The 15,081-nt window shown below is 36.7% G+C and overlaps 1 protein-coding gene across 2 annotated transcripts in view; it reads left to right on the top strand.

Annotated features, from left to right (window-relative positions):
• Window positions 1-410: 410 nt before the first annotated feature.
• Window positions 411-15,081, top strand: part of LOC146485984 (clustered mitochondria protein homolog) — a 30,619-nt gene continuing 15,948 nt past the window's right edge. For both annotated transcript variants that reach the window (XM_085102722.1, XM_085102721.1), the window contains exons 1-23: window positions 411-594; window positions 1,008-1,180; window positions 2,638-2,720; window positions 2,811-2,982; window positions 3,798-3,941; window positions 5,966-6,102; window positions 6,608-6,677; window positions 6,780-6,864; window positions 7,702-7,780; window positions 8,505-8,551; window positions 8,702-8,745; window positions 9,032-9,091; window positions 9,819-9,862; window positions 10,301-10,393; window positions 10,949-11,040; window positions 11,412-11,488; window positions 11,606-11,631; window positions 12,048-12,095; window positions 12,619-12,691; window positions 13,161-13,252; window positions 13,422-13,462; window positions 14,205-14,259; window positions 14,417-14,495. In XM_085102722.1, the coding sequence (XP_084958848.1) occupies window positions 1,021-1,180; window positions 2,638-2,720; window positions 2,811-2,982; window positions 3,798-3,941; window positions 5,966-6,102; window positions 6,608-6,677; window positions 6,780-6,864; window positions 7,702-7,780; window positions 8,505-8,551; window positions 8,702-8,745; window positions 9,032-9,091; window positions 9,819-9,862; window positions 10,301-10,393; window positions 10,949-11,040; window positions 11,412-11,488; window positions 11,606-11,631; window positions 12,048-12,095; window positions 12,619-12,691; window positions 13,161-13,252; window positions 13,422-13,462; window positions 14,205-14,259; window positions 14,417-14,495 (1,801 nt within the window). In that variant the 5' untranslated portion in view covers window positions 411-594; window positions 1,008-1,020. The remainder of the gene's footprint in view (window positions 595-1,007; window positions 1,181-2,637; window positions 2,721-2,810; window positions 2,983-3,797; window positions 3,942-5,965; window positions 6,103-6,607; window positions 6,678-6,779; window positions 6,865-7,701; window positions 7,781-8,504; window positions 8,552-8,701; window positions 8,746-9,031; window positions 9,092-9,818; window positions 9,863-10,300; window positions 10,394-10,948; window positions 11,041-11,411; window positions 11,489-11,605; window positions 11,632-12,047; window positions 12,096-12,618; window positions 12,692-13,160; window positions 13,253-13,421; window positions 13,463-14,204; window positions 14,260-14,416; window positions 14,496-15,081) is intronic.

The following is a 15,081-nucleotide window of genomic DNA, read 5'->3' as shown; positions in this document are numbered from 1 at the left end:
ATACGTTCTGCGCATCTCGAGATACTCGGGTTTCCTATGGGTGGTGCCTACTAATACAGGGATATTTTGGCGCAGTTTAAAACTATGAGGAGAAAGCAGAACTTAGCAAGTGCTCTTAGTATCCAAAAAGAAAATTGGGGGTAACCATGCATTTTTCAGAGATAATAAAGCTTCAATTTGCAAAAAAAATGGCATACGTTGCTTTGTATTTTACTGCTTTTTAGAATAATTGTTGTTTAATTATCTCTAAAAAATGCGTGGTTACCCCCAATTTTCTTTTTGGATTCTAAAAGCCCTTGCTGAGATCTGCTTTTCCCGCATAGTCATAAACCGCGCAAAAGTTATTAGGAGGATACTTTGTGATAGTTACATTAGGTTTTTGACACCGCTGACACACCTCCATGATTGCGTAATCCAAGTGGTTGGACGGGCTGGCGTGGAGACCACGAGGGTGAACTAATATACCACGGCTGGAAAAAGAGCGAATTTTCAGCTGAATGTAGCTCGAAAATCAGCTGTTTCCCGTGTCAACACTGCAAGAGAGAAAAAGCATTATTCTATACAAGTTATCTGGAGGATTTGAACGTTTCCAAGGTAAAAATCTTATTAGTTATTTTGTATATATTTCATTCGTGGTCTGTTGGTCTGCTACAAAATTGACCCGTTGGCCAAGTTCCTACAAGCTTCAAGGTCGTTTTAGCAATCTCGCCTGGACAGTTTAGAGAAATGTACTGTAATTGGTAACAGGAGAAGATTGTTTGTGTTAATAAATAAGGGAAAAAGAAGTTCACGAAAGCCAATGCAAATGTGTTTCACGTGGCTGTAGTGAGTTATATTTGATACAGCCGTTACGGTCACTGAACTGATGCAATACTAAAGGTTTTTTGCCCAACAGCACTCATTCTCGCCTTTTTCACGTGAATTTCTACTTTTTTTATCCTTTGTCCAGCGACACGGGAAAAGTCGAAGGATGCCGTAATCACTGTGTTTTTATTTGGTTTTATTAGTTTGAACACAACAATGCCGGCTGTTACCCTTGACGAAACAAACGTGACGGAAGGCAGTACTAGTGGAAAATTACAATGCCCACATCTGCGAGAAAAAAGCGACGAAAATCCTCAGATCGAGCAAAAGAAAGAGATAGAAATCAAAGAGCAAGCTAGTCAATCGAACGAGACAGGTGGGAAATACAATTCCTTCACATTAATTAATGAAATCTCGTACTCTTTTAAATTCTGTTTACATAAAACTTGTTTGTTTTAATAGGTTTACCATACGCTTTCAAAATGTACACCCGGTTCAAAGCAGGCAATTATAAAAAGTTATTTCATAAAGGCATTATTCCTTTTTATTTCACGGGAAATTGCAAATATCGAGTGAACTGGTAAATTAAAATTAGCTTTTATAAGATTACAATATGAAGCTTTATTGCTTATGATCGTCTGATTACATTGTGTAATCCAAATAAAAAATTGCCTCCATCATGAGATGTCAAGTGTGCTGCTTATTTTTGTGTCGATCTGAACCATTGGACTGTGTCTTGCACAAACACCTTTTCTTTAAATGTTGTCTATGTATTGAAATGCTTTGAATAATTGATAAATTGACTGTAAATCCTAATATTAATACTGCTTAAAAACATCACTCAACTTTGTTTTAAACATAGTTCAAAGTACAGATGACAGACAGAATCATGCTGTATGCATTTAAATATTCTGTACCATACACTGTAAGCTACTCTGTAATTAAAACATTGAATTATAAATTATGGTCAAAGTTGTTTGAAGGTGGTAGATAGAAATTGTAATTGGGTGGATGAGTCAAGCCGCTCATTGGCTACGGTGACTGAAGAATATTTTGTCAGATGAATGTAGGTTTCTTCTGGTTTCTGTTAATCAAAACTATACCACAAAGACCTGCAAGCTCTTTTATTATGTGGTTCCAGACTGTTGTCTTGTGGTCTTACATTTGACTTCCAAATCTCATGGTTTTCCAAAAGTCTTGAACCTCTTTTGTAGATCAGTATAATTTTTTTTTGGTAAGTAAAAAACCATAAATAACTGGAATCCTATACCTGTCAACATTGTTTAGCTTGGGATTAATGTTGTAAATCTCCAGGTTTGAGACAATTATTAATCTTGAGCTGTGAAGGTATTTGTTTTTCTTTTCATAAGGAAAATCACCAGCCTTGCCCATTTTAGAGGTTGGCAGCATTCAGGCGTTTTTGCCACATGGCAAATTCATAAGGACTTACAATGTAAATAGTATGCCAGGTGATTATACTTGGAAATACATGCCACCCATTCACATTTTTTCTTATCTTTTAATATTGATATTCTTTTTTCGTTAGAACTGTGAAACTCTGGAACGAACTACCTGGCGATATAGTGGAAGCTGATAGCTTTAAGCATTTTAAATCTAAGCTCAAAATGTATTTGAATGTTTGACTCTAAAGATCTCGATTTATGTATACTTATTTTTGTTTTTCTTTTATTTGAGGGAGTTTTCGCATAGGGCTAACCTCCAAACTTCCTTTTCTAGAAGTACTTTTCTTCTTAGTTTTATCTGTATATATAGTCTGCTTCTGGAATAAATAAAGTATGTATGTATGTATGTATGTATCTTTTGAACTTACAGAAACTAAAGATGGCATTCATCAGACAGGAACGGTCAATTTACATTTTTTGATTCCTGGAACAAGTGAACCAATTACTGCTATGGTGAGAGTCCTGTGTTTTTAAGTACCATGTTCCAGTCTTGTATGACTTTCACTGACATTATTGGTAGCACTAACAATCTTATTTTTTCAGTTTTCCTTTCAAGACAATGTGCAAGATCTCAGGCAAGTTGTTCTTGATCGACCAGAGAGTTGTTACAGGACATGTTTCTCCCTTCAAATTGATGGTGTGCGACTAGATGATTTTTCTGAACTGCACATGGTTGAAGGGCTGAAGGATGGAGCTACCATAAAAGTAGTTGAAGGTATTGCCAGTTAACCGCACAATTAACAGTTGAAGGGGTGCATGGAACAAGGTCCTAAGTGACTTTTGATGTTATGTCAAATTCTCCTTTCATTTACTAAGCAATTTGTATGGAGAATCTAGCAATGTATCACAAGTAACTCAGGGCTTTTTTCCACACACTCCTTCAGCTATTACTTGGGTCTAGGCTACTCATGGCCAGTGTTGATCTCATGTTCTGCTGGATGCTCTTACTGTAGTGCAAATGCGATAATCTGTTCATGAGGAGGGCCTGAGTTTGAATCCCAGAGATGCATAATGTACTCTCCCATTATTGGTTCTGTTTTGGTTTAAAAGCTTATTAAATTGAATAAACTCAAGTACAAACAGTTTTGCATATATAAAAGAAAATTGCTATTGTAAACCATAATAATTATTATAGATAAACTGCAAGGCGCTGAGGATATTCATTCCAGTTAACATGTCGAGATTGCATTCGGCCTGAAAAATTGTAAAGCAGTTGCACTTGAACGTTTGCAGGTCTGTGTAATGTGACCTGAGTTATTAGACCGATTTTTCCACCAATTTTTTAGAAACATAACAGACAGATATAAGAATGTCCTGTCTATTCACTAAGAGGTTCTTAGATTGGGAAGTTCTGACTATTTGAGACCACACTTGGTCTTGGGCTATACACAGAATCAGGCTTTTACAAAATCCATACTTCCTGAAAGCCTTATTGAGCATGGAAGTGACTATTGTGCCAGTTAATTTGCATTTTGTTCAGACAAATGTTTGTCCTAACCAGGGATCTGCATTTTCATTGTTTGATTTCAGAGCCATATTCAGTGAGAGAGGCTCGCATACATCTGCGACGAATAAAAGATCTGCTGAGTACAAACTTCCATGTCAATGCTTATTCTGCTGTGGATCATCTTTCCCTGTCCTTTCTGTCTGCAGTGGCTGGAGTTGATGTAGAAGGTTAGTTGCATATCTATACATTGAGTATTGGGTTATTCCAGAAAAAATCCACACCCCCCCCCCCCCCCCCAACGGATGGGGTCATTTTTTAACCCCCCCTCTCACCTGGATTTCCTGAAGCACAAAACCCCCCCTCCTGTCTGGATTTCCAAAACAAAAGACCCCCCTCCCGCCTGGATTTCCCGGAAAAAATAGTAGGCTTAAATTTAATTTATTTTTTAATAAAAAATATGCACAATCACGTCTAGAAGATGTTCTTTTTTAATTTCTAAAGCTTTGGCTAATATTAAAAAAACTCTATTGCGTGGAACTAAAAAATGAAAGGAGCAACAATGCGAAAAAGCGAACGAGTGCATCCTTCGTGCCCAATGGACAACACCCATGGAATCTTAAAACTGCACGCAGAAAACGCACTGGCTGCTTGTTCAACTGTGCTACGGACGATGGGACTTCAGAGAGGTTACCACCATATATGCTGCAGGAACCTGTCCAAGAACTTTCTCCTTCTGTTGCTTTTGCAATAACTTACGTTTCCAAAAGTTTTTTTCGAGGTACAGATGGCTACAAGTTCCTCTCTAGTATTTTCGACGAAGAGGGAATGTTTGGACCAAAATTCTTTGGAATTATCTTCTTCAGCTAATAGCTCTGCATCCTTGCTTGCACAAGTAAAAAATTCTTCCGCCTGACGCAGTGGAATCCACGCTAAGAATGCAATGGCGGACGTGAAATTACACAACGGTGGCGCGCTGGGTCTGGTACGAGTAGAAATGTGTCAGGCATTTCAAACTCTTCGTTGCAACAATGTTGCGATGGCTCGTTCTTTACTATCTTTTTGTTCGCGTTTTCTGCTATGAAAGGACCTGCGAAGGGACTTAGATTATCATTTATTTTAGGTGAGAAGTATGTGAACAAAATATTTCTATTATTTTCAGGGTCTGAGAGCACTGAATTGTCACCGAACTAAACGTTCGAATCGCGTGAACTATCCGTCGAAATGACTCCAGCAGAAGACTTTCTTAAGTTCAACCCCCCCTCCCGCCTGGATTTCCAGAGTCTTTGACCCCCCCTCCGGTGAGAATTTCCAGAATCCCATCCGTCGGGGAGGTGTGGATTTTTTCTGGAATAATCCATTGTATAATAAACTCATCTTAATTATGTGTCTCTTACAGTAGAGAAATGTCTCTTGCACTTGAGATTAGTGAGCTACAAACATAAGGAAGAGTAAATTTCATCCCATTTCCAAACAAAAAGTTGTGGGCGGTTTAAAATGCGGAATAGCCTTCTTTTGCCACCTTTTGAGGTGTTTGGAAATCGGATGAAATACTCTTTCAAATTTTTAGTGTAGGTTAGTTATCAAACCATTAACAATAATTATTCTTGGACAAAACTAGGTGTTTGATTTAAGCATTGGCTAATGGGTGAGTGAAAACTGGATGACCAGGGAATAAAATGAAGAACAGGGTATTATCAGAATTGGATAAGAGGGTTAGTTTCTAGAAAAACTGTGGTGCTTCATTGGTGGGAAATGGAAATGAAGTTTGGTTTTATTTAATTTGGCCATTGTAAAGAGATTCAAGGGCTGATGTTTTGAGCATATAAGCCCTTCGTTAGAGAAAATCAAGTAATTGTGGGTTGTAGGTATATAGTTTATATGTGGAGCAGTAGCTCTACACTATTGGTGGGGGCATGGTAACATATAAACTAGAATAAATTAGTTGAAAAGTTTTTGTTGATTGTGTGAAGATCAAGGGTGCCAATTTGGAAGAGTTTATCTTTCAAATTCAAATTGGCACCCTTAATCTCCACAGAGTCAACAAATGCTTTTCATTCAACTTATTTATTCTTGTTTTTCATGAACACTGCTATGCTTGTTCTTACTGCACTTGATGTTTTAGTGGTAATCTTGTGCTTTGATTGTGGTGAACTCTAATCAAGGGTTTGCAACAATCTATAATTTTAATATTTAGGCTTATTGTTGAGAGTGAGTGTAAGTAACTGAAAGTATACAATTCTTTTATTTGCAGAGGAAGTTGGACGTGTTAAAGGTCAAAATGTTGGCACAGTTTCTACTGAGGAATGTCTCCCTCCTGCTCAGGTGTTTGCCTCAGAAGAAATGCCATCTCTTTTGGAACCACTCTTCCCACCAAATGTAGAACCAAAGGTTTGTTTCTCTACTTCGTCCATTATTATTTGAAGAAGCAGTGTCCTGCAGCTGTACAAATCAGAGGTCAGCACTCGGCCTGGCTTGAGGATCCTCTAGGCTAAGATGTAGACTTGTTCCTAATTGTTATTATAATTACATTTTAATTACATCAGATACACTTCAAGTTAGAGATTCATGTGAAAATCAAATCTGCACTCTGTTCTACTTTAATATTCCATTCACTTAGAATAATGATGATGATGATGATGATGATGATGATGATGATGATGAGGAGGAGGAGGATGTTGATATTTAGTCAGGATGCTCTAGTTGCTGGCCGTGGTTTTCAGCATGTGTCCTGAAGAAATACATAAACAAATACAGCTAACTGTCAGTGAAAATTGAAAACAATGTTCAAAAATTCCTAATGACCAAAATATGGCAGAATCTCTTTGACAGTGCCTCTTTAAGTCCTACAAACTCGTCAGTTTTTATTTACTTAAAGAGTAAGTTTTGCTTTCAGGTTCCCCAGTGTTTAAAGGACCTATCCCCAAGCGCATGGAACCCTCCTCCTGGTGGTCGACGCCTTGCAGGTTTGTACACTTCTTTAGCTACACTGTACATGTATGTTGATTCAGGTGTTAAATAACAGTCCTGAGTTTTTTTTATATTCAACTTTTTTGTTACATTCCCAGGTGATCTGCTTTACCTTGAAGTGGTTACACTGGAGGATGTTCATGCCAATGTTACGGCTTCAACATCTGGGTTTTTCATTAACAGGTTAGACAAGTTGACTAAATTGGCAAATAGATTTTATGGATGACAGACTGATCATGTCCTAGTTAGCATTTCCTTTGCAGTTCCTAGAAGTACTGAGTTGGACATCAGACATCAGGCTAGTGGATTTGTTCCAGTTCAAATTGTTTTTGCTCTGATATTAATCAAACCAGTTTAATTTTTTATTTGTCTTTGTTCGTATTAATTATCTTGATTTGAAACAAAAGGAAATAAGAACTCAATACTTATTTGAAAAATTAAACAAAAATTAAAACAGAACTATGACCCTTAAGTGCACTCAAGCTCACAAAGTAATTTGGTCAGACGTACAGTTCAATATTAATTCCAAATTAAGGGCGGTGCCAACTAATAGTGAAGTATTTTTGCGCAGTTTATCACTATGCGGGAAAAGAAGGTCTTAGTAGCGGCTATTAAAATCCAAGAAGAAAATTGGGGGTAACCACGCATTTTTTAGAGATAACTAAGCAACAATTATTCTAAAAAGCGGCAAAATACAAAGCAATGTATGGCGCTTTTTTCCTAATTGACGCTTTATTATCTCTGAAAAATGCATGGTTATCCCCAATTTTCTTTTTGGATACCAAAATCACTTACTACGTTCTACTTTCTCCGTATAGTTTTAAACCACGCAAAAATATCCCTTTATTAGTAGGCACCACCCATAGGAAACCCGAGTATCTCGAGATGCGCAGAACGTATGCGCAGTAACAATAGTAGGCACCGTCCTTAAGTTGTTGCTTAAGTTAATTTGTGTGTTTTTATAAGTTTTATTATTCTGTCGCCCAAACTCCTATCTCAATTGTTTCATTTCCTTTTCAGAACACACGATGGCATATTTAATCCTCAACCACACAGTGAACCATGTCGTTCACACACACTTGTAGGACTACTAAACCAGGTAAGATTTGGTGTATGTTCTTGAAAGTCATTATTTGAAGGGATGCCTGGAAAAAAGCCTTAAGTAACCTGTGGTAAAATTTCAAATTGTGTTGTGTTTACCAATGAAATGAAAGGAGAATTTGATCTAATATTCAAAAGTCACTTAGAGCCTTATTCCATGCACCCCTTCATTTTAAAACTGTGCATGACAACGATGACTTGAAGTGAGGTTAAAGTCATTAAGCAGTACCTTTGAATTTTATCATTTTGTTGTTGTGGCATGGTTTAGTCAGAGCAAATTATTAGTATGTTTGTTTTTATAACATAACATAACATAACATAACTTATTTATAATATTTATTCAAGATGAGGAAAATAAAATTATAAAACAACATCTTGAAAAGGAAAACTAGAGGTTAGCCTTATGACGTTTCCCTAACTAAAAAGATTAAAAAGATACAACCTATGTACAAGTATATTTAGGAACAATGATGTACAACAACAGCAATAAATGGGCAGCTTATGCTTAAGGAATCGCTTTAACACACTTTTAAAATGGTCTAGGCTCCCAGTCTACCCTGGTAGACTATTCTTGCCACTTCGAATAAGAAAGGAATAATTAATTTATGGTATAAAAATAGTTTGTGGCTCTCAAGATTCCTGACTGTAGTCAACCAATGTACTTTTTACAAGATTACAGAATTTAATCATTAATAGTTGTTCTTACTAATTTATTTTCTCAGCTAAGTCCAATGTTCAGGAAAAACTTTGCTCAGTTACAGAAGTCAAGGTTTGGTTTCACTATTTTATGATTAGAAAATAAATAATTGAAAAAAGGTGTAATGGACTTGTTCTATTGAGTTGGTGCTTGTTCATTCAAACTTGATATCAGTGGCACAAGTGGATTTTTGATGTTATTTTGCTTTCACTTGTTTTATAGTTTGAAGAGACACCCACTGGAGGTCATTCCTACACCCTACCAAGGTTTGATTAGAAGCTCTTCTAAACATTTATTCTGATAGCCTGCTTAATACAGACACTTGGATAACACCAACACTTTTGTGTGTCCCTTTTGTGTCTGTATTAACCGGGTTCTAATGTATTAGCTTCCTGGTCTACCTGGAATTGCTACCAGCTATTGTTAAGCAGAAGATGTGTTGTGGCACTTCAACGTTACATGGCATGTAAAACATAAAAATATGTTAATGCTATTTTTTTAGTTTGTGGCATTCATCAAACATAAACAGACTTTTGCAATACTTGTTTTCAGTGTTTCCTTGGGCTGTCCCACAGACGGAACACACCATAGACACCCTGAGGGCAGAAGATGGTGGGTACTACTGTGATTGTTCTTGTACTCTGGTATTTTGGATAGCATGGCTTGTTATTTTTATTTTCTTGATTCTGCTGGGATGGCTGTTAATTAGAGAGATTAAGGATCACATTTATGGCAAATGGCAAACAGCAAAATGACCAGGTGACTACAACAAAATTATCGTACGTTTGCTGCTCGCTGTTCTCTTTTTTTCTTAGGCTACTTTCCTTTTGTCACAACTGGTCAGTTCGTAAACAGACTGTACCTATTTGATTAAGTTTTATCCTTGTTCTTTGAGTTTCTTCAAAGTAGAACATACCATTTTCAGTGCGATCATTTTTCAAGATTTTTTAGCACCATGACCCTTAAATATGATGGATGATGGATTCAGTTAACAGACTGCCTGATCTTGCCTGGTAGTTCTGGAAAATGGAAAGCACTCTAACTGAATTTGAGTAATTTCACACTGGGATCAAAAATAAGAATTATTTTGCACTATTATCATCTTTTCACTATTTCTTTTTAAGAAATGTAAACACAAGTTAGGCTCTATTTCCACCGCTCCCTCAAGAGGGGGGGGGAGGGGGGTGAGCACACACTCATTTTCCTGAACAGTGGTTGGTAATTGAGCCTAAAGACAAGTCTGACGTCTGACGTTTGCCATTTGCTGTTAATGGGATCTCAAATGTCTCTGAATTATTAACACATTTCCCTGATTCGTTTTTCATTGTATCTCCTACAGCTGCTGCCGTTAGAATTGGATATGAAGAACACATGCCTGGTCAGGTGAGATGGAATACTCCAACAGCAACATTTAATCAAATTGGTTCTTTACTGAATGTTTGGTTTATCAACAGAGTTGATAACTAAAGGTAAATGGCCACCGTAAAGAGATTTGAGTGCTGACATTTCAAGGCTAGCCCTTCATCAGAGCAAATGGGTCAGCTCTGATGCTCCATTCTATTCTGATACTCTAGTCTATTCACTCTGACGAAGTGCTACCGCTCCAAATGTAGCACTGAAATCTATTTACCATGGTCAATTCACCTTCAGTCATCAACTCTCTTGGTAAACCAAATATTTTTCTACTCCCCACCGACACAGCACCACAGTTTCTTTGGAAACTAACCCCCTTCTGATTCTTTATTGTTTGCCCTACTATTGAAAATTAATTAATCCTCAATAACAAAGCAAGTTTGGTTGTCTTTTCATAATCACTTCTAGCTCCGTGACTGGAATGAAGAACTACAGTCAGCAAGAGAGCTGCCAAAGGATACAATGCAACAGAGACTTCTGAGAGACAGGGCAATTTTCAAGGTATTTTAGTACAATGATCATGATGACAAAAAAAAAATTAATAACTTTTATACGGTATGCAAATGTATTTGTTTAAGTGGTCAAACATGCATAATAAAATGAATAAAACTTGCATTAAAAACATTTTTCACAATCAGAACAAGAATGAGAGGATGCTGACATTTTGATGTTGCTGCTAACAAATTGATTTCCAATCCCTCAAAAATATATTTAGCTGAACTTTTAAAAAGTGTCAAAATCAGTGGCAGCCAGTCAGTCAGTCAGTCAGTCAGCCAGCCAATTGATTTCAATCAATCAAAATCAATCAGTGCTTTTGGTCATCAGTCATTGAATCAAGTAGTCACTCAGTCAGTCAATATTATAATCAAATGAGAAGTTAATCAATTATGGCCGCAATAAATCAACCAGTCTGTCAGCCAGCCAGTGAGTTGCTCAGAAGTCAGTCAATCAGTGAAATAGTCATTCTTTCAGTCATTCACTTAAATGAAAAAAGAAAAGTAAAATAAAGATCATTTGTGATGAAACAAAGTTCCATTTATATATATTTTTTGTCAGATCACAAGTGATTTTGTGGCTGCTGCCACTAGAGGAGCAATTGCTGTTGTGGATGGAAATGTAATGGCTGTTAATCCAGGGGAGGATGAGAAGTAAGAAATCACAATGTTGTTATTAAAATGTTCCTGTTGTTGTGGGAAGCAGAGATGGCACAGTGGTGAGAGCACTTGTCTCTCACAGTTGTGACACAGGTTCGATTCCTGGAGAACGTGATGTGGCTTGTGGGTTGAGTTTGTTGTTGATTCTTGTCCCTGCTCCAAAAGATTTTCTCTGGGTTCTCCAGACTTTTTCCTCCCTAAACAAACTAACATTTTCCAATTTTTCAAGGAAACAGTGAAAAAATAGCCACCCTGTGGATGTGCCACTGAAATCCCATTTATTTTGTATTTATTTTCACATAATATTATGTCACTACAGGTAACTCACTCACAGGTAATGCCTTTCTTTGCTTTCCTTCACATAGGAAGAGAATGTTCATCTGGAACAATATTTTCTTCAGTTTTGCATTTGACAGTCGAGATCACTTCCAAGAATTGGGAGGTAAATTGAGGTTGTATTTGTCTCATGCAGAGAATCATGAATTTTGTTTTGTTGTTGTTCATATCCTTGATGTGTACTTACAAGTATTGTAGTGATGACATACTCGTTTTTCTTCAGGTGATGAAGCTGCCTATTCTGCTGCGGTAAGTTGTTTGTTACTTTGTACAAAGGAATAGAAAAATAGAGTTCTTTTTCCTGGAGTAAGAATATATTGGAATAATGTGCTGAGTGGTTTCTTGAATGCTGATTAACGCTAATCCCCAATTAAAAGTTAACCAAGGTGTTTATCTTGCTTGTTAAAACTGTATTTAAAAGCTAATTTTGTGCCAATGGTAAAGAAAAGTCTAATTCAAAACTAAGGGACAAAAATATTTTTGAAGAACTTTTGTTGACTAGTAATTAAACTTGAATTAAAATTCATGTTAATCAAATTCATTAATTGGGTTGGAAATATCTTCACCTCCTGAACCTTTATTTCAGTCAATGAATGAATGAATGAAAACTTTATTTAAGCTAATGGGGGACACTGGAACTTCAATCTATTTGTTATTACTTTCAGGGTGGAGATCTTAAAGGAGTAATGGCCTATAACAGATTAGACACACAGGTATGACATGTACTGCACAGTGTCATTTAGTTAGCTGTTGAATGGTCGCGAATCCTTATCAGGATGTGGCCGCATGCACAGTAGCTAGGTACAGAACGCGATTCTGTGCTCATCTCCCAGCCTGTGTATCCAAGCCTCTCACTGATGCAATCTTCCCACCTCCTTCTCTGTCTGCCTCAAGATCTTTTGCCAGGTACTTGTCATTCCAGCAAGGCCTTTTCCAAAGAATCATGCCTTTTCATAATATCTCCAAAGAAATTTAATTTCCGCCTATACACAGGTTCAGCAACCATCCTTCTGGAACTTCAAGCTCATTTCTATTAGAGGCATTCGTCCTTCTCTGAGTCCACAACACTTGCAAAATCTTTCTGTAACATTTAGCTGTTGTGTGACAATAATTATTGTCAAAAAAGTATAATTTTCTTTTTTTGATACCTGGCCAATGTGTGTGCACAGATTTGAAACCTTGTTACAACTTGTATAATTGTCGCAAGCTAATATCACAATGTTAACCATTTTTCAGGGTCTATACACTCTTAGTACCGTCATTGTGGACTACAGGGGTTACAGAGTCATTGCTCAGTCAATTATTCCAGGTAAAGAATCACTGCACAGAGTTGCGGTAGTCTGCTCAAAGATAGTCATTGGTAAACTTCACATTATAGATAGGATAGGTGCACTTCAGACCTGCATTGAAGAGACAGAAAGATTTCAAAGGAGTTTCTTCATGGCTACAATACCTTCCCTTAACAAGCCATAGTTGCAAATACTGGTCTTTTGGTCTTATTTGTAACTATTTTTAATAATTATTGTTTTTTTTTTTTTTCTTTAATAACATTCCTTTCTTGACTAGTTCTTTTTCTTTGATTTTGATTGTGAACTATGCAAAGTATTTGGCTGTAGAATTTGTAATGGCCCAGTCTGTTTCAAGATTGTAAATTAGTTGGTTGTTTTTTTCAGGTTTCATAGATATCATTAACTCACTCCATGTAACAACGTTGTAATTCATTGTTAATTAGCCTATTGGTTAGCTCACTTAAGTTGTGTTGCTCTGTTGTTGTGCAGGAATTCTTCAGCGTGAACAGGAACAGTCTGTTGTGTATGGTTCGGTTGACGCAGGAAAAAACATTTCAAGTCATGATAAATTTCTGGAGCTGGTAAGAGATACATATACTCATCCTTTGTGTCTGTTTGATGTGAAAAGGGTTCAAGTTTTGTGTTCTGTGTGATAAGGGCTGTACAAGCTTGTAATAAATGCGATAGTTTCTTTAATAGTTGAATCTTATAATTGTGAAGAAAATGTTATTTTTTTTTTTTATTTTTTAGCTAAACAAGGCAGGCAAATCAATCAGGATACGACCACACAAGTAAGAGACAAATTCTTTTAATTAATGTTTTTTGTCATAGTCACTGGCCAGAGAATCCCATAAAAAAGGAGAGCCATCAAGAGTGATTGGCAGCCAATTTAGTTTTTCCAGTGCCAATGAAGTTTGAAACAAAAAGGGTTTCAAGAATGATGAAAATCATTGACCTGAAGTTTTTGTTCTAATGTGTGCCCATGCTTGTTTATTACGGTATTTCCTTGATTAATATGGCCTGACCCTCAACTAACATCCCTTGCTCAGCACCTCTTAGTGTTAATGAAACCTGAAATAACCATGGTCATCTGGTCATCATCAATGAAAAGAGGTAAGAGGCAGTGTAGGGGTTAAGAGAAAGTTGAATTTACTCCACGTTTACTGACACCAGCTTGAGAAATGGCCAAAATTCAATCCATTTGAAAATCAAAATGAGAAGTTTGAAGTTTGGGATTTCAGCTAGGGTTCTTATTCAAGGAAATTCAAGGGCTGATAGCATAACCATCTTACATCAAATTTCACTGACTTGATATGTTCACAGTCTTGTCAAAAACTAAGTGTAAACCAGTAGAAAGAGCTACAAAGTGATGTTCTCTGACTAAAGTGAAGCAAAACTTCAGACACCTTTTCACCAAAACAAAAAATTGGCCTAAAATTTGTCATAAGATGGTTATAAGCTCAGCCCTTCAATTATATGAATTACTAACTTCTGTGAAGTGCTAATCATTTCTTAATTTCTCTTTTCCATCAGGGTCATTAATTCTAATGGTGATGAAGTTGAGCTTTGTTCTTCAGTGGAGTCCAAGGTGAGCAGACGAGATGTACACTAACTTCAGTTGTGGGCTGTTGTCAGTAACTCTTTTGAAGGAAATTATTATTAATTAAATTGTTCCCTTGATTATTAACTTTATTTTTAACAAGGCCAAACTAAAACTGATCTTACCTGTTTGACTCTTCTCTCAGGGAATCATTGGAGCCGATGGAAGGCATTACATTTTGGATCTGTTTAGAACTTTTCCACCTGATGCTAATTTCCTTGGAGGTATATTTCTCACTTAGCTCATTTAGCTCATTATAACTTTTGAGGGTTTGAATCTTGTCCTGGCTTATGCGAGTGTTCCTCCTAGTTTAACTTGTTAATTCCCAAAAGCACTCGGGATCAACGCTAAAAAAAATCTGGAACTGTATGACTTTTGTATGTTTTTGTAAAATTCTGGAAAACAAACAATACCACAGGAAAGTACCATACTTCTCAAATTATAGCTTTCAGTTGAATGGTCGTGAACACTTAAGGATTTCATCCACAGACTCAACCTTGTACAGCATAGTAAACAGTATCACAGGAAAGTATTGCTCATGGCTGAGTAGCTTTCATTTGAATGGTCACACTTTGGGATTTCATCCACAGACTTGAAAGTAAGAACCACCTTGTACATCATAATTAACAGCAGCACAGGAAAGTACTGCTCAGTAGCTTTCATTTGAATGGTCACACTTTAGGATTTTATCCACAGACTTAAATGTTAGAACCACCTTGTACAGCATAATAAACAGTGATAAAATGGTATCAAAATAATTACAACTTAGGAGAACATAGAAGCGTAAGAACGGGCTAACAAAACATTGAT

This window comes from Pavona decussata, unplaced genomic scaffold, assembly GCF_977016875.1.
Source record: "Pavona decussata unplaced genomic scaffold, jaPavDecu1.1 SCAFFOLD_23, whole genome shotgun sequence".
Classification (NCBI taxonomy): Eukaryota; Metazoa; Cnidaria; class Anthozoa; order Scleractinia; family Agariciidae; genus Pavona; species Pavona decussata.
The sequence above is the reverse complement of the archived record's forward strand: the minus strand, read 5'-3'. Positions and strand labels throughout refer to the sequence as shown.